Below are 19,130 nucleotides of genomic sequence, written 5' to 3'. Positions count from 1 at the left end.
CAAATAATGGTGAATAGCACTTAAAAGTTATATAGTGATTTAGAGTTTACAGAACTCCTTCACACTGTTTAAAGTCTGGCTATCCCTTGCTACCAAATGAATTTTTATTATCCCTACTTTACTGTTCCTTAGGCTGATCTAGTCTTCATGAGTTATTTTAATGTGAATATGTGATTTCAATATAATTTAATATCAGAATATACCTCTTCCCTGTTTTATGGCACATATTTAAAAGTTATACCTTCTGAATTTATGTCTATATCTGATGGGCTCCTGAATCACTTCAAATATGTAATGTATTCATTTCAGTTCATTTCAACTAACAGTAACTGAAGCCCTCCCACATGTCAGGTCAAGGGTAGGGATGTTCAAGGTCACAGTGAGTTGGGGAAACAGACACATACATAAATAATTCTAATATTGTAATTATGTATGTTAGCATGTAGTACTAGAGACATACAGGCAGTGGAGCAGTGAATTGTGCTGGGGGTGGGGAACAGGAGATGTGGTGGGATGCATGGAGTAAGACCAAGCCAAGGAACATCGAAGAGGTGACTTTGGAGCTGTGCCTCATCTGAAAATTAGGCAGGTTCCAGATAGACTGTTGGATGGAGATGAATTGCAGGCAGAAGAAGGAACATGCAGAAAGACATCTTGCCTGAAAATACAGAGTTTCATTGTGGAACATGAGCAGTGCAGTGTCATTTGAGAGTAAGGTAAACATGGAGCATGGCTGGAGATGAGTCCAGAAAGGTGAGGTAGAGCTTAGCGTGTGAAGTACCTTGCATGCTGTGTTCAGGGGTTGCAATTTCACTAGATAGTGGGATCCACTGGAGACTTTTAAGAAGAGTGGCAGTCACATAGTTGTTTATTCATTTGACACACAGTAGGTGGATATGGTGAACAAAGCACAGGTGACCATCTTTGCCCTCATGGAGCTTACAGGTTGGTCAAGGAGATGGGTGTTAATCAGATTGTCTTAGCTAAGACTGCTATAACAAAGTACTGTATGTAGAGTGGGTGGCTTATAAACAACAGAAATGTATTAATAGTTCTCAGTTCTGGAGGCTGGAAATCTGAGTTCAGGGTTCCAGCGTGTTCTGGTGAGGACTCTCTTCTGGGTTACAGACTGCCGTCTTCTTGTATCCTCACATAGCTCAAAGAGTGAGCGCTCTCAGGGGTCTCTTTTGTAAGAGGGCTAATCCCATTTATGAAGGCTTTGCCCTCATAACCTAGTCACCTCCCAAAGGACCCACCTCCTAATGTTGAGGGTTAGGATTTAAACATAGGAATTCTGGGGAGACATGAACATTCATTGCACAGCTTATCACCTATATTTATAATTACACATTTGACAATACTTATATGTAGATGTGTGTGTTTGTGTGGCTTGTGTGTATATTGCTAGTGTACACTATAAGGTGGTCAGGAACATATCTCTGAAGGAAGCCAGGGGGCGCTCATGAGCAGGTGGTAATTGAAGCCTGAGGCATGGATGGGTAGGGTCCCAAGTTGAGCTTGGAAATGCCAACACTTGAGGGGTAGGTGGAGGAAGGAAAGCTGAGCAAGGAGCCTTGGAGGAATTAACCAGAGAGGTGGGAAGAAAACAGGAGAATGGAAGCCAAGAGAATAAAGTGTTTAAAGAGGATGTGGCCAGCAGTATGGCGATGATTTGTACTTTACAAAAATCATCATGTAAACGTGAGGGCTGTGAAGAGGAGAATCTTGAGTGTGAGACCTTACAGGTAGTGATTCCCAGCCCTGGCTGTGCACTTCCATTACACCTGCCAGGTGTGGCAGGAATTAAACAGGAAGAGCTGGGAGCAGGTCCCAGGGATCTGTGGTTTGCAAAGCTCCATTCCATTATGCAGCTAAGGCTGACAGCCACTGTAGTGGTCCAGGTGAGAAGAGATGAAGGGCTCAGCTAGAGTAGTGGGTGGAAAGCTGGACTGGGATGTCGCTGGACCAGATAGGACATTGAGACCAATTGCACGTGGAGTGTGAAAGAGAGGAAGAGGGGAACATTAACTGCGTTATTACTATGTATGATAACCTGATCATCTATGTTTTTGCTTCCAGATATTCCTTTTTTGTAGCCATGGGATATCTTACAATATGCCACATCAGCCGAATATACATCTTCCACTATGGAATTCTCACTACGGATTTTTCTGGGTGAGTATCTTACTTTAGGGAGAGGGGTTTGACTGCTGATTTTGACTTGGTCTCTTGGGGTCTGTAAACATCAAGCATGCACAAAAGAATCATTGGTGCTTGGTTAGATCAGTTGGTAAGATACTACTAATGAGATTGAGGCTTGAGACTTGATTGATTGGTAGGACTATTAGCTCTGCTATGCTGTAAGACAGGAATCACAAACTACAGCCTGTGGGCCATATCTGTCCTGCTGCCTGTCTTTTACAGTTACAGTGGAACACAACCAGGCACTTACTCATCTATGTATTGTCTATGACTGCTTTTACACTACAGTGGCAGAGATGAGTAGTTGTGAAAAACCACGTGACCTGCAAAGCCTAGGATATTTACCATTTGGTTCTTTACAGAAAAAGTTTATCAACCCCTATTCTGAGGTTCTGAACTCAAGGGTGGTTTGCATCTCTTTCTTTTTTTAAACTCCTTTTTTTAAATTCAGGGGTACATGTGCAGGTTTGTTACATAGGCAAACCTGTGTCATGGTGGTTTGTTGTATAGATTATGTCATCACCCAGGTATTAAGCCTAGTACTCACTGGTTATTCTTCCTGATCCTCTTCTTCCTCCAATCCTCCACCTCCTGAGAGGCTCCAGTGTCTGTGGTTTTTTCTATGTATCCACATATTCTCATCATTTAGAAGTGAGAACATGCAGTATTTGGTTTTCTATCCCTGTGTTAGGGTTTTCATCTCTCACTAGTTAATATAGAAATTCTTTCATACCAGCTGATAAATACCTACTACCCTGACCGCTTTGAGTGTTCCTGGCTGCCCTTGCCCCGGCCCCCAGGCCTCCTTGACCTTCAGCAACTAGAAGGATAATTTGTAAACATTTTGTCTATCACCATGGCCTTAATCTGCTGGGCCACCCCATTCCGACTGGTCACATGGTAAAGACTGTGGATAGAACACTGAGAAGTCTGTGCCCTGTTGAGGTTAGTTCAGGAACAACTGTTTGTGAATCTTGAGGAATGAACATTACAGCAGAGCTGTTCCTGGTGATGCGTGATCTGTTGTCCACATTACTTCCTGGGAGTTTGGTTGTGTTCTCTGCAGGCAGCCTGAGGACAGGGAGAACCCAAGCTCCCCACTCAGGTTGGACTGTACCTCCGTCAGTGAGTTGTTGGCGACCAGGCAGTGAAATGAGGGAGTGAGTGCTTATGGCTCATTAACTTTGCAAGTTGTGCAACTCAACTATCCCACCTTGAAAGGGCTCAGGAAGGCAAAGAGTGTTGTTTTGGGACAGAGATTGTTGCATTTAAATCTTTATGACCATGGTTTGGTCTCAGACTGGTTTTGCATGCATAAGTTCTTCTTACCCTCAGGCCTCTGGGATTTTACCTGTTTTTCTTCCAGTGGTATGCCTTCTCCCCCACATTGTGGAGTATGCTTTCTCAGTCTTTCAGAAAGAAATTCACAGACTTTGTTTTTTTAACAATATGCAGGCCGGGCGTGGTGGCTCATGCCTGTAATTCAAGCACTTTGGGAGGCTGAGGTGGGTGGATCACTTGAGGTGATCAGGAGTTTGAGACCAGCCTGACCAACGTGGTGAAACCCTGTCTCTACTAAAAATAGAAAAATTAGCTGGGTGTCGTGGCAGGCACCTCCTCTCAGCTGCTCAGGAGGCTGAGGCACGAGAATCACTTTAACCTGGGAGGTGGAGGTTATAGCGAGCTGAGATCACGCCCCTGCACTCCAGCCTGGGTGGCAGAGCGAGACCCTGTCTTAAAAAAACAAAAAACAAAAGAAATAAAAAGCCCAACATGCCTTGCTAGTAAAATACAGAAAACATGGGGACAACAATGATAACAAAATAGCCAGGCAGGTGTAGTAGCAAAAGGAATCTCTGAACGGGGATTGCAGCTCTCCATAGCATTCCATCAACAAACCACTTTTTTGGTTTCACCCCAGAGCCCCTCTATAGTTAGAAAAGTTCTTGACACTTAATAGGTGGTCAAGAAATGAATGCTTTAAATACTCTAGTATTTACTATTCTTTTCTTTAAGGTTTCCAGGAGACTCATTATTAAACATCCATATTGGTTGGGATATTAAATAAAAATCGCTGACTGGCTGAAATGACATTAATACCTATGGCTCATATATATCTTCTTCTCTTTTTAAGGCAGGAAGCATCTATTCATTTCTGCGACAACTTTTGAGTGCCCAATATGTTAGGTAAATGCCAGGTTCCAGAGACACTGTGTATTCTAGGCAGGAGGAAGGATATTCCAGGCAGAAGGGAGGGCTTTGCAAGAGCACAGAAATGCAAGACAGGTGCCTGTGGAGGTACGAGAGAGCCTTTCCTTTACCACCTGCGTCCTTGTGTCACCAGGTCTTCTCAGTGCGACAGCCTGTCTATCACTAGAATCCGCCCACTGCCCTTCATGCCCACTGCCACCACCCTGGACCACCCCAAGCCTGCAACACCTTCCTGACTGGCTGTCCTTCCTTCTGTCCTTCTCCAGTCTTTGCTCTCTACACTCATCAGAATGAGATTCTAGACCAGGCACAGTGGCTCACACCTATCATCTCAGCACTTTGAGATGCCAAGGTAGCAAGAGGAGGAGGAGGACCATTTGAGCTCAGGAGTTTGAGACCAGCCTGGGCAACATAATGAGACCACATCTCTACTAAAAATTAAAACAAAAAAACAAAAAAACAAATTAGCTGGGTGTGGTGGTACGTGCCTGTAGTCCCGGCTACTCAGGAAGTAGAGGTGGGAAAATCTCTTGAACCCAAGAGATTGAGGCTGCAATGAGCTATGTTTGTGCTCACTGCACTCTAGCCTGGGTAACAGAGCAAGACACTGTGTCCAAAAAAAAAAAAAAAAAAAAAAAAGAAAAGAAAAGAAAAGAAAAAATGAGAATGAGGTTCTAAAATATAAAGCTGATGATGCTCTGGACCTGCTAACTCTTCATCTCCTGCCATCTGCTCCCACTGTACAATGCAGAGGAGTTTGTGGTCTGCACACACGCTGGGTTAGTTCCTGCCTCTGTGCCTGTGCCTTGCTCATTCCCCTGATAGAAAGCCCTTCCTATCTTTGTCAACCTGGAAATCTCTTACTTTATTTTTAGAAACTCAACTCAAATATCACTTTCCTTAAAAAGCTTCCCTGGTCCTCATCCCCTCCCTCCCCCTGGCTCCCTGCACCCCAGAGTCATGCATTTGGATCTCAGGTAGCAGGAGGTCTCTTGCCTGGCTCTGAAGGGTTGGTGCTACTATTGCCTGTCAGTCATATCTTGTCCCTGGTGCACAGAGTGTTTGTAGCTGGTGGCCCTCATCCATTGTGTCATACACTTAGCTAGTGTTTTATGTGTTTATTCCCAAACTTGTTTATTGCCGTTGTATGTATGTATCAGTATCAGGATTCTCTAGAGACACAGAACCAATAGGATTTTTATGTGAGGGGATTTATTATGGGAATTGGCTTACGTGATTATGGAGGCCAAGAAGTCCCACCATCTGCCATCTGTGAGCTAGAGATCCAGAAAAGCTGGTGGTATGTTTCAGTCTGAGGCTGAAGGCCTGAGAACTAGCGGTGTAAGTCCCAGAGTCCAAAGGCCTGCAAACCAGGAGCTCCGATACCTGAGGACAGGAGAAGATGATGTCTCAGCTCAAGGAGAAAGAGAATGAGTCCTTCCTTTCGCCTTTCTGTTCCTGCCCTCTAAGGATTGGATGATGGTCTTCCACACTGACACGGGTGGATCTTCCTTGCTCAGTCCATGGATTCAAATGCTAATCTCTTTTGCAAACCCTCATAGACACACCAAGAAACAATGTTCTACCAGCTATCTGAGCATCCCTGAGGCCAGTCAAGTTGACACACAAAATTGACCATCACAACTTACATGTAAGCTGATTATATATGAACGTGAAAGGAGAGAGAATAGTTTCTCTAAATCTAGGTTGGGTCTCTTGGAGAGCCACCAAAATAAGTTTAGTCTATTAAAAATAATTGCCATTGAATTAAATGTGAGTGAGAATGCTGAAAGGATTGGGGGTTGGGAGAAGGAAGTATAAACATGAAGGATTCTTCACTCAGATGGCTTTTGCAAGCATCTTTACTTTCTTTTACCTTCTCAGTCTGTGCTAGAGGGAATGACTCTGGAGGTAGTGGCTGGGGTTTGTGTGAGAGAGATGCCATCCTTCAGCAGCTCTGCACTCCAAGGAAACACTTCGGTCCTGTGTCGAAAGCTCCTTAGTTCATTATTCAGGAGGCAGTGACTGGGGAACCCTGGTGTCCTATCACCAGGCCCGGTGATAGGAGACAGAAGCGAGCAAAGACTGCAGAATGAATGTCTAGTTACATATTTTAAGTTTGTATAGAAAGTTAAGGCTGGGCACGGTGGCTCATGCTTGTAATCTCAGCATTTTGGTAGGCTGAGGTGGGAGGATCACTTGAGTCCAGGAGTTTGAGACCAGCCTGGGCAACATAGTGAGACCCCATCTCTACAGAAAAATTAAATACTCAGCTGGGTGTGGTGGTGTGTACCTGTAGTGCTGGCTATTCAGGAGGCTGAGGTAGAAGGATTGCTTGAGCCCAGGAGGTCAAGGCTGCAGTGAGCTGTGATAATGCCACTGTACTCCACCTGGGCAATAGAGCAAGACCCTGTCTTAGAAAAGAAAAAAAAAAAGAAGGTTAAAATATGAGTGTATCATTGTGTACTGGGTTGAATAGTATCCTCCCAAAATTCATGTCCACCTAGCACCTCAGAATATGTCCTTTTTGGAAATAGTCTTTGCAGATGCAATTAGTTAAGATAAGATGAGGTTACATTGGGCAGGGCACCGTGGCTCACAGTTGTCATCTCAGCACTTTGGGACTTTGGGAGACTGGGAGATTGACACCAGCCTGGCCAACATGGTGAAACCCCATCTCTGCAAAAAAATACAAAAATTAGCGGGGTGTGGTGGCGCACACCTGTAGTCCCACAGCTACTTGGGAGGCTGAGGCAGGGGAATCACTTGAACCCATGAGATGGAAGTTGTAGGGAGCCGAGACCAGGTCACTGCACTCCAGCCTGGGCGACGGGGTGAGACCTGGTCTCAAAACAAACAAACAAACAAACAAACAAACAACAAAACAAACAGATGAGGGCACACTGGATTAGAGTGGGCCCTAGATCCAGTATGACTGTGTAAGAAAGCCATGAGGGACAGACTCACAGACATGCATAGAGGGAAGACGGCCGTGTGAAGACGGAGGCCGACACTGGAGTACTGCAGCCGCAAGCCCGGGGGCCCAAGGGTCGCCGTCAGCCACCGGAAGCGAGGAAGGAGAACGGAGCAAATTCTCTCTCAGCGCCTCCAGAAGGAACCAGTCCTGCAGATCTCTTGATTTTGGACTTTTAACCTCAAGAACTGTGAGAGAAAGCATTTCTGTGGTTGTAAGCCACCCAGCTTGTAATTTCTCACAGCCGCCCTAGGAAGCTCATGCGCATTGTTTTATGATCCCCACCTTTTGATGAATTAACAACCGTCCCCTGATCCTGATCATACGGGATAAGGATGCCTCTACCGTCTGCATCTCTGGCTGTTCTTGTCACATCTCCATTTGTTTTATTAAAACCATAAACTCTTGAATAATTTCTACATCATTTTGGGTGTAATCAGAGTTCTGAAGTTACCAAAGGGAAAAAATAAAGGGCATTTGTGGAAAACAGTCACGTGTTTCTGAATGTCGTGGATTTGGGGGTCTGACACCAGAGGAGGATGGAAATCAGTTCCTGTCAACCTCGCTTTCAGCCACGTAGTCTTGATAAATGTCCTCGAGAGTTGTTTATTCTCTGGCATTTTTTGGATCTCCTTGTGTTAAGAAATCTCTGATGTTACCCACAAAACTATAAAATGTTTGAACTAGAAAGGACACTGTTGTTAGGGAAATAATACAGAATAAAAATCTGCTTGAAAATTGCACGTGATTCAGTTCTCTAATTACTGAGTGGCCCTACTATCTAGTTCTCGAAGGGTATGTTGTCTTTTTTTCTTTTTATCATTATTAAGCAGCATTATTTTTCCCTACCACCATAAAGGCACACTGCCTCACTACCATAAATCCCTCTTCCTGGGTAATGTCAGTTAACACCCATGGAGAGTACATACCAACCTGAAATCGACAAAATGTTTTAAATCACAAATTGCCAATTAGAGAGGTTCTTTACCAGTGTTTATTCTCATTACAGGCATGCAAGCAAACCACAAGTTCATCAGAATGGAATTGATTTAACTCTACTATTGCAGTTGAAATATCTTGTTTAGGATTTTGTCAAGAGATAAAGTAGTATTTTGAAGTTGAACCTGGTGTTTTAAAGCAGCCTGATGTATAGCCATTCTCTTTTGAGCATGCATGCAAATCTAAATATTTAGCATACTTTATTATGCCTTCAGAATAAGAGCACAGATAGGAATTGAATGGGATCAGATGAGGTTAGTGTTTGTGTCAAACAACATGTGTATATATGTGTGTGTGTGTGTGTAATTTTGGAGAACACATAAACTTGTACTTTAGGTTATTCTGGGACTTGAAATTGTATTTATCATTCTAAGAGTAATCAAGTTTTCATGGACTGGACTGGAATTAATGGTAAGAGAAACAAACAAGACACACTTTTATTGGTGCTGCTGATACAATTCATATCAATACATGTGGTGGTGAATGTCCTATATGTTTTCTCTGTGAATGTGGGCTGTTAAAAGCACTAGAGTATTTCCTCTTCTCCTGGGGGAAGCTCAATGATTGCTTGTAATACGGCTGGTACTTGGTTCCTTTTAGGTGTGTGAGAGCAAACTGATTCTTCCTTTTTGCTCACAGAAGGGTGCAAATCGAGTTTTCTTTGGAGGGCCCCAGCAAGAACTCTTATTTCCTTTTGCCATGGTAGGCCAGATTCAGGCAGATAATTGCTCTCCCATCACGGTGGCAGGTTGATTTGCCCACGTGTTATTGCAAACACTGTGAGATGAGAACTCTTATGTACTGCTAGGGGGAGTGTAAACTGCCATAAATAACTCTTCTGGAAGGCAGTTTCACCATCCATTTCAAGCAAGATTTTTTTTTTTTTTAAGTTCATGTCCTATGATAGGATAAATTCCTAGGAGTTAAATTACCATAAGGAAATCAAAATTTGTTCATAAAGATGTTCAGCTGTTGTCAATAATGGTGATAAACCAGAAACATCCTAAATGGTCTAAAAGAGGTGAATGATTAAATTATGGTGCTAATATGCCTCCTTTGAAAATGATATTTTCAAAGACTATAAAAACCGCAAGACAAATACATGTCCCAAGATTGCATTTTTCTTTTCAATGTGGACCTATATAGAAAAAGAGTGAAAGGAAATATTGAAAATGCAAAAACAGTATTGGTGATTTTGATACTCATTCTACTGTTTTATATTACTATAATAATGAGAGAAAATCCTGGAATTTTATTTAAATATATTTGCATGCATGTTAAAAGGTTATGGTACACTGAAGCTAACAGAATTGGAACAACTGCCATTTGTGTTCCTTGTTGCCTTAACCGGGTGTAATAGAAATATTACTTGCCTGTACCTCTTGCTAGTGATGAAGATCATTTGTCCTGTTGTTTCATGCACAATGTTTTCCTCTGTTGGTTTGTGACATCTTGGTCACTCCATCTGACCAGGCCAGTAAGTTCAAATAATTGGGTTCTATAATAAGGAAAAAAGAGGATATTTGCAAAGAGATTTCAAGATTTGTTTATTTCAGGTTTCTTTTTCATGCTGCTGCCAGCTTTTCAATAACTAGTGCAGTTACTTGGAATTCAGTTCTGCAGACGTAAGTTATACCAAGTATATTCGATGGGTTCTTGCTCAAATAGAGAATTGGTGATTTTGCTGTTGAGTGCCAAAATATAGAAGTTAAATTTTTGAAGAAATTAAAAGAGTAAAAGCTTTCCTACTCTAGTTGACCCCTGGATGGTTCTGAATAGATACCAGTGAACTCTGAAATGAGTCCAGAGGAGTGATCTCTGCCTTTATTTGCATCCCTAGGGAGCCCGGTAGAACTATGTACTTCCTTTGCTGCAACTTCTAGAGTCGCTTATTTTCTCCCTTCATGCTGGCATAATTGACAGGAATTGGGAGCATTTCACTGAAGCTGTAATATCGTCCTCCTCCTCTGCAGTCATTCAGGGAGTGTGGGGAGGGTATAGGAGAGGCAGAAGCAATAGGGAGGTGAAGAAATGCTGCTTGAGCTTTCTCTGTCCCTTGCTACTGGGTTTGAGCTACAGGTTGTACAAGTCACATTGTATCTTGGCACCCACTGGAGTTGTGCAAGATGGCAGTAGTGGTCTAGGTTGCTGTTGAATGGAAGTTTGTTGAACTTGTATTCTCTTCCCCTGCCAAACTTCTTGCTTGCCTGACTTCCTGCTTTTCTACTAAGTACCACAAGTGGATTTTTATTATAAGCAAAGGAAGTAATAAAGATATGAAGTAGAGCCTTTTGGTTCTAAAATTACCTGTTAGGACAATATCAGAGTCTTGAATGTCAGTTCATCTTGATGCTGGCCAGCCAGATGTGTGATTGGTTGGCTCTTCCGACACCAGTAACCAATGGCTGGGTTATCTCATTGTCCCATCCTACCTTTACTGGGACATCAGAACTCTACCACTTTAGGTCCAAAGATTAAGGTAAAATAGGTAGGTTTTGTTGAAATATTGCTCAAATCTAAGATTTTGTTTAATGTTTTAAAGATAAGTTATTTTTGGTTAGAAGTTGATGTTGGGAATGAATGAATGGGTACTACCTCTGGTGAATTGCCTGGAGTCTGTATCAGAAGGCAATAATGGGGGGCGCTGGCATTGTTCTAGCTTCCTTCTTACTTCAAACATATCTTCAGCTACTTGTTTTCTCTTAATTTTTCCTATTCTATTATATTTCATTTTCTAGTCTTGACTAATTATCTTAGTTTCGAGAAGAAACATAAGATTTTTCTTTGGCTTTTTTAAATAATGAAAATAATTAATAGGACAAAAGAAAAATAGCCTTACTTCATCCATGCTGGAGTCTGTCCAACTCCAGGCTGGTCAGATGGTTTCCTTGGATCCTATAATTGACAAGTGTGTTTAAAGCCGAAGTTGGAGAAGTGAAAATCTGAGGGAAGCTCAAGTTCGGAGGCCTCATAATCCTAAGGAAATTGTTGGGCTGCATCAAGGAGCCATTTATGGATCTCCTCCTTTTTTTGTCCTTCCTGTGCTTTTAGTATGTTCTTCTGTACTGAGTTTTGTATTTTCTTGCAAAAAAAAAAAGGAACATGAATTCCAATAATAAATCAATAAATGTGTTCTGGATTGTTTTATGATTTGATTGAAGTATGACATAGACGACTTAAGTTTTATCTTAAGTCAGTAACTCTAAGGATTTGATTCTCGAGTCTTAGTAACTTGGGCAAAGTAAATTTTCATATCAGATCTCTCTATAAGTTTAAATAAATTCATCAAATTAAAAAGTGTTCAGAGAGAACTTGTTTTGAGAAAGACAGTATGGTGCTTTTCCTTGCACTGCACAAAAGTAAGCATGTAGGAAGATTCTAAACTCTTTTTCCTTTTAGTTGCTTTTAGATCAGCATTTTTACAAGTTACTAGTTCATCATGTTTTATAAACTCACTGTCATGTGAGTATGTGAGTTATTTCTTTTTATTTAGATTGTTAAATTTAAATATTTAAATTAACTTCTTTAGCTATCTAAAATGGAAGCAATATATTGTTGAAAGTATGGTCTAGATGATGTGTGACAACATTTGACCCATAGCTTCTAATTTTTTTTCTATAAAAACATCTTTTCTGAGGAATGACAGTATGGCTTTTACATAGACCCAATGGTACAGATTTTATATTGAATAATTAGTATTTATTGACTTTGCTCTAGCTATTCAGTATTATGTACTGCATTAGTCTGGGTTCTCTGAAAAGCAGATGCCAAGCTGGAAACAGGCATATAAGAGATTTGTTTGGTGAAATGCCTGCTAGGGAAATTGGAGAGGGAAATGGATGAGGCTGGAGTAGCCAACAGATTGAAATGCAGGTTTGACGCCTGAGAAGGAAAAAGGGAAGGAAGGAAGAGAGGTCCTGGATTGGAGTGCAGTTCTAAGACAGTTTTGGCAAATTTAGTAGAGAGTCCTTGAGTGAGATAAAATTCCTGGACAGATGAGAATCACAGTTTGTAGGGAGGGGCCTGCCTAAGTATCCCTGCTGCACTCAGTCAGAGCTGGGAGCAGCCCGAGGGAGGCATGGCCTCAGTGTGATCATGGGTAAAATCGCAGCAATGGGGCCAGCTCACTCGCACAGAACCAGATCTGAGAGGTGCATTCTCATGGCCACAGCACATGTGAATATCAGGCTACTAAATGTTTTGCTTAACGTGTACCACCCAATCATGGAATACATTAGGTCTAACCCAATACAGAGGAAAACAAATGTTCTCTTTCTACAGAGACAGAAAGGTAGGCTAATACAATGACATATCTTATCTCTTTATCAGTTGAACATAGGAACTTACTTGGTTTGCAAATAGCATGGTTGGCACATTGGGCTTTTTTAAGGAAGGCTGGGTCCTGGAGGTTGGTTTTTTTTTTTGTCATTCAGACAGAGCAAAATAAGACAAAAAGGCTTTGGAAAGAAAACTCTTGTGCTTTGAAGGCTGTGTTTGGAAACCACCTTGAATGTGATGCTTAGAGTGAATCTCTTTCAAGAAAAATAGCCCTTGTCATCTGTTATGTGTTATGGGTCAGAAGTCTTGTTGTCAGGAGGGTGAGCTACAGTCTAGTCTAAAAAAGCTTTAATGTAGCCCTTATTACTAGGACCAAAACCTCATGCTTCTGCGAGAGCAATTTTGTTTTCAATGTAAAAGAGCATGGTGTAAGTGGCTGTCATCTGTGAGTACATCTTGCTATACCTGCCTCACCAGATCTGGTGGAGAAGATGACCTTCCTTCTCTTCTTTCACAGCCAAGCTCTCTTTCTCTCTCTCAGCCTCGTGTACAACATTAGCAATTTTGTTTCAAATAATCAGCACTGGCCATTGGGCTTTAAGACATAAAGATATTGCAGATAAGATATAAATTTGGGTAATAGTGGTAAGATTTCAAAGGGTATTTGTTGGTACTTTCTTTAAAATAGTTTATCTTATTTACATATATTTATAGTTTACAATATATCTTCATTATTTTCAAGAGATGGAGAATGGGAATTAGGATGAGAGTAATGAGATAAGAAAATAGACTCACAGAGAAGTGGATGAGTGTCATTGACAACATCAGATGTGGCCTAAAAGTGGTTTGTATTATTGAGTTGTAAGAGTTTTTTTTATATAGTCTAGTAAAGTCCCTTATCAGATACATGGTTTGCAAACATTTTCTTGCATTCCGTGAAACATCTTTTCACTTTCTTGGGTGGTATGTGTCCTTTGAAGCACAAATATTTAAATTCTAATGATATTCATTTAATCTATTTTTTTCTTTTATTGTTTGTGCTTTTGGAAACCAGTGCCTAACCTGAGGTCGCAAAGATTTATACTTATGTTTTCTTCTAAGGGTTCTCTTGTTTTAGCTCTTAGATCTAGGTCTTTGATACATTTTGAATTGATTTTTGTGTTCTTTCCTGTGTACGTCTCATTGTGCCAATACTATTTGTTAAAAAAAGACTCTTCTTCCCCTCATTAAGATATCTTGGCAGCCTTGTTGACATAGATGCCACTTCTCAGGCAAGTTTTTATTTGATGGCTTTTTCCAAATTAAAGTTAGTGTTATTGTTGGCCAATAAATGGTTTATTTACAGGCAGTTGCATTTTACAAATGTGTCTTCTACTTCATGTGTATGGAAGAATTGCCTTTTATAGAACAAAGCATAGTAGAACACTTTTAGATGAAGGAGCCTGTGTATCTGTCTATCCAGGTGGCATCAGAGCACTGGATTAGGTATCTTCCAAACAGGCTCTTCTCACATTTTAGTGAGTGAATTCCCTGGCAATCTTGTTAAAATGCAGATTCTCAGGTGGGCATTGTTTGCCCACACCTGTAATCCCAGCACTTTCGGAGGCTCATGTGGGAAGATCCCTTGAGCTCGTGTTCGAGACCAGACAGGGCAACACAGTAAGACCCAGTCTCTACAAAAAATTACAAAAATTAGCCGGGTGCGATGGTACATAACTGTAATCCCAACTATTTGGGAGGCTGAGGTGGGAGGATTGCTTGAGCCCAGGAGGTTGAGGCCACAGTGAGCCATGTTTATGCCACTGCACTCCCTGCTGGGCAACAGAGTTTAAAAAAAAAATCAGATTCTCATTTTCTAGGTCTGGAATGGAGTTCGCATTTCCAGCCAACTCCTGGGCATGCTGATGGTGCTGGTCCAGGGGCCACACCAAGTAACGACACAAGAGTGTCTAATGTGAGCTTGTTATTCACTGTTGTTATATCTACCTATGTAAAGTGATTTCGAAGGGAAATAAAAATGGTTTATTTCAAATTCATTATTTTTGTATTTTATTTAATAAACTTCGAGATGGAAAAAACCACCATCCAGAGAAATAGAATAAAAGTTTCTTTCCAATGGCTGTATTAGTCCGGTCTCACGCTGCTAATAAGACATACCCAAGACTGGGTAATTTATAAAGAAAGAGGTTTAAAGCTGGGGAGGCTCAGGAAACTTAACAATCATGGCGGAAGGAGACGCAAACATGGCTTTTTTCACATGGCGGCAGCAAGGAGAACTGCAGAGTGAAGGGAGAAGGGGAAGCCCCTTATAAAACCATCAGGTCTTGTGAGAACTCAGTATCACGAGAACAGCATGGAGGTAACTGCTCCCATCATTCAATGACCTCCCACTGGGCCCCTCCCACGACACGTGGGAATTATGGGAACTACAATTCAAGATGAGATTTGGGTGGGAGCACATCAATGGCCTTCTTGCCAATCTTAATTATTTTCTATCTTCCTTCCAGGCCTCTGATGATTGTCACTCAGAAGATCACAACCTTGGCATTTCAAGTTCATGATGGTGAGAATAGCAACCCTCCTTTTAGCTCTCAGAGTGAGCCTGACATGCAGAGCTCATCTTTTTATACGGTGTACACAGTCCAAAGTTTGGACAAATGCTGGCAGATCTTGCTTTATCTTGTTCAAAATTTCCAGGCCTCATCAATCATAGCCTTTCACTTTTCCAGCCATGATTCACCATTTTCCTGCAGAATCGGCAGTCTGGATTTGCTGACGTATTTGTACTGAGAACTCTGTGTTTTCTGTCTATCCTTACAATGTTTTAAATTTAAGTTAATTTGTGATACTCTCTGCCCTTTGTTTTCAAATCTGTTGAAAAGAAGTGACATCCTTTTCCCTTTGGTTTAATCTCTGAGAAGCTCGCAAGCTAATGAAAGATTAAATAGTATTGGCTGGTTAATCATTTTAAAATGCTAGGTTGTTTTTGTTTTTGTTTTTGTTTTCGTTTGTTTGTTTGGCTTGGAAAATTATCTAATGATAATTCCCTATAGAAAGCTGGGAAAAGGGCCAGGCACGGTGGCTCACGCCTGTAATCCCAACACTTTGGGAGGCCGAGGTGGGTGGATCACGAGGTCAGGAGTTTGAGACAAGCCTGACCAACGTGATGAAACCCTGTCTCTACTAAAAATACAAAAATTAGCCGGGCGTGGTGGCATGTGCCACCCACATGTAATCCCAGCTACTTAGGAGGCTGAGGCAGGAGAATCACTTGAACCCAGGAGGCAGAGATTGCAGTGAGCCGAGATTGCGCCACTGCACTCCAGCCTGGGTGACAGAGCGAGACTCAACAACAACAACAACAACAACAACAGCAACGACAACAACAACAAAGCTGGGAAAAGGAAGAATCTTCTGTTTGTGTAAAGCTGAACATTTTCTTCACTCAGGCACCGCCTAAAAATGGCCAGAAAGTGTGATTTACATTGTTCAGACTGGGTTCCAAGAAAGGAGGAAGATTATTTCAGGGTGGAAGATTTCAATATGGGCTTTTAGAGAGGCCAGGAACAATTAGTAAAAGTATATTCTGTGGATTTGTACTGCTCTAACAAGCACTTTTTGACTGTTAACATTTTTTTTTATATGTTGACAGGTTGAAATTTATCTCTGACAGCTAGTTTCCTTATTTTTCCTTACAGCTTGTGAACTGATTTAATTTCATTTGACCTAGTGTGTTCCTCATTCATACTTGGTGATTTAGTCATTCTGTAGAGAACCGGGTAGTTTTATACCAAGGATGGAGTCTTTCTAGGGTAAACAACCGTCCTGGTTTGCCCAGTACTAAAAGGTTTCAGAAGATGTGACTTTCAGTGCCAGAATCAGAGAGTCCTGAGCAAAGCAGGGTGAGTTAGTCACTCTACTTGTAGTTGGAAAGTCCCCTTGGTAGTGGTTATAGACATTAGCAACTGAAATCAATAGCTAAAATCAGTTTAATTTCTAGGATTGCCAGAGATTACTATTTGATGAGATCTTATAAAAATGTAAAAGCACTGCTTCTTTTTTCTTTTTAAGCAGCCTCGTTGCCTAAATTTACTTTTTAAAGCATTCTCAGTTTACCATATTTCCTGGAACATCCCTTAAATGCAGCAAAATGTTTACTTGCCTTTTTCTTTCTTTTCTTTTTTTTTTCTGGTGTGTGGGAGGAACAAGTAAATTCCAGAAATACTCTACCTCCTCTTAGGCATGGTTTTGAATTGCCTTCATGGTTGGTGACCATACTCAGCCTTAGCTGAATATACAGTTTTACAGTTGACATATTGCTTTTAAGATAATACTTCAGTTTCTTTGACTCTGCGTTAATGTGTACATTTCACAGAAAGCACAGATGTGACTTGGTTGGGAGTTTTTCTGATACAAACAAATGATAAAAAGAAGAAAACGTTGATAATTCCTTTGTAATTTTCTCACACTCAAGATTACATTCCCCCCCCCCCTTTTTTTGGAAGAGGAAAGTCTCCTGTTTCTTTTTCCATTATGTCCCACAACCAAGCTCTCAGCTGGTAGTAGGTGTCTGCACCTAGTGCAACCAGGGAGGTTTGTAAGCTGTGGCAGCCTGTTAAAGGCAAGATGCTCTCTCTGATGTATCAGGGAAGACATATACAAAGTGGCAAGGAACTCCCAGATGGGGAGGGTTCTCTGGGTCCATGTCATACTGTGCAGATTAAGTAGGAGAAAACTTTGAATCCTTCCCTCTCCATGTTAACCTACAGAGACTTTGCTTCTCACACATGTACTTATGGGTAGCTCTTTTGGTCCAGGGCATTAAAAAAAAAATGGAAACAGGAACTCTTTATGATTTATGAAGCAAACAAAGATTACCTGGTTCAAATGACTTTGATAAGAGCCTTTTAAAATTTGTCATCGAATTCACTTCAAGCATCTTACTTCTAAATTCTTTTCTTTTTCATAGGATTAGGTCGAAGAGCTGAAGACCTTTCTGCTGAACAACATCGACTTGCTATCAAGTAAGTGAAGTGTAATGATATATTAACGAGCCTTTTGCATATCAGTATCTAGAGATTTTCCTCATTTAAAAAATATCTGCACATTAATTCTGTTCTATGGATTTAATATCATTTATTTTATGAATCTGCTATTGATGAACATGTGCATTGTTATCGGTCTTTGACTTTTACAAATGATTAAGTGATGAATAACCTTGTATTAGGTCATTTTGAAATGTGTTAGGGTAGAACTACAGCATAGAGTCTCAGAAGTAGAATCTGTTGGGTCAAAGAGTAAATAGAACTGTACATCTGCAAGACTCTCCTTCCCTGGGGTTGTTACGTTTACTCCAGAAGTATTCTTATTGGGCGTGTGTCTTGGGGGTCCTAAAGAATAGTGAATGATCAGTGTCAGTATGATTAAATGCCACTGTGAAAAAAGATAGGAAGTAGGGCAGGAGAGGTGAGTATAGCTGAGTTAAATACAGGAGGAGGGCTACAGCTGGCTTTGCCAGTGTTGATGTGAAGTAGGAAGGGGGAGTGTTGGAGAAGAAGTGGGAGGGGAGGGAATAACTTTGATCTGAGAATAAAGATGGCATGTGGGGTAGCACATCAGGTGCAGCCATGGTGGAGGGGTGGGGGGTTCCTGCTAGACAGAATCAGGGACAACTGGAAGAAGTGAGGAAGGTCCCGGGTGGTAGAGGAGGTTGACTTCTTCATTCTTGCATTAAGGAATTGGGACTTGGAAGCAGTGGAACACTCTTGAAAGATTCTAATGAATCAGCCCTTTCCTAAGCACAATGGAGGTGTAAATGCTATAGGGCAGCAGTCCCCAACCTGTTTGGGACCCGCTGTTTAGTGGAAGGCAGTTTTTCCACTGACACAGGGTTGCAGGTGGTGGTGGGGGGGATGGTTTCAGGAGGGCCTTACATTTATTGTGCACTTTATATTGTTATTACATTATGATACACAATGAAATAGTTATACAACTCACCATAATGTAGAATCCGCGGGATCCCTGAGCTTGTTTCCTGCAACGAGGTGGTCCAATCTGGGGGTGATGGGGAACAGTGACAGATCGTCAGGCATTAGATTCTCATAAAGAGTGGCAGCCTACATCCCTGGCAGGCACGGTTCACCATAGGGTTCGCACTCCTCTGAGAATCTAATGCCACTGCTGATCTGACATTAAGTGGAGCTCAGGAGGTAATGTGAACGATGGGGAGAGGCTGTAAATACAGATGAAGCTTCGTTTGCTCACATGCCGCTCACCTGCTGCTGTTGGCCCAGTTCCTAACAGGTCACAGACCAATACCAGTCTGAGCCTCAGGGGTTGGGGACCCCTGCTACTGTCTCTTATACACATCTTTTTAGCTCTCAGAGTGAGCCTGACATGCAGAGCTCATCTTTTTATACGGTGTACACAGTCCAAAGTTTGGACAAATGCTGGCAGATCTTGCTTT

The 19,130-nt window shown here is 41.6% G+C and overlaps 1 protein-coding gene across 1 annotated transcript in view; it reads left to right on the top strand.

The window, feature by feature from the left end:
- The window catches only part of MBOAT1 (membrane bound O-acyltransferase domain containing 1), a 136,722-nt gene that overhangs the window by 74,918 nt on the left and 42,674 nt on the right, over window positions 1-19,130 (top strand). Inside the window, exons 4-6 of the mRNA XM_011998162.1 lie at window positions 2,080-2,175; window positions 15,172-15,227; window positions 17,634-17,688. Coding sequence (XP_011853552.1) covers window positions 2,080-2,175; window positions 15,172-15,227; window positions 17,634-17,688 — 207 coding nt within the window. The remainder of the gene's footprint in view (window positions 1-2,079; window positions 2,176-15,171; window positions 15,228-17,633; window positions 17,689-19,130) is intronic.

This window comes from Mandrillus leucophaeus, unplaced genomic scaffold (genome assembly GCF_000951045.1).
Source record: "Mandrillus leucophaeus isolate KB7577 unplaced genomic scaffold, Mleu.le_1.0 Scaffold56, whole genome shotgun sequence".
Classification (NCBI taxonomy): domain Eukaryota; kingdom Metazoa; phylum Chordata; class Mammalia; order Primates; family Cercopithecidae; genus Mandrillus; species Mandrillus leucophaeus.
The sequence above is the reverse complement of the archived record's forward strand: the minus strand, read 5'-3'. Positions and strand labels throughout refer to the sequence as shown.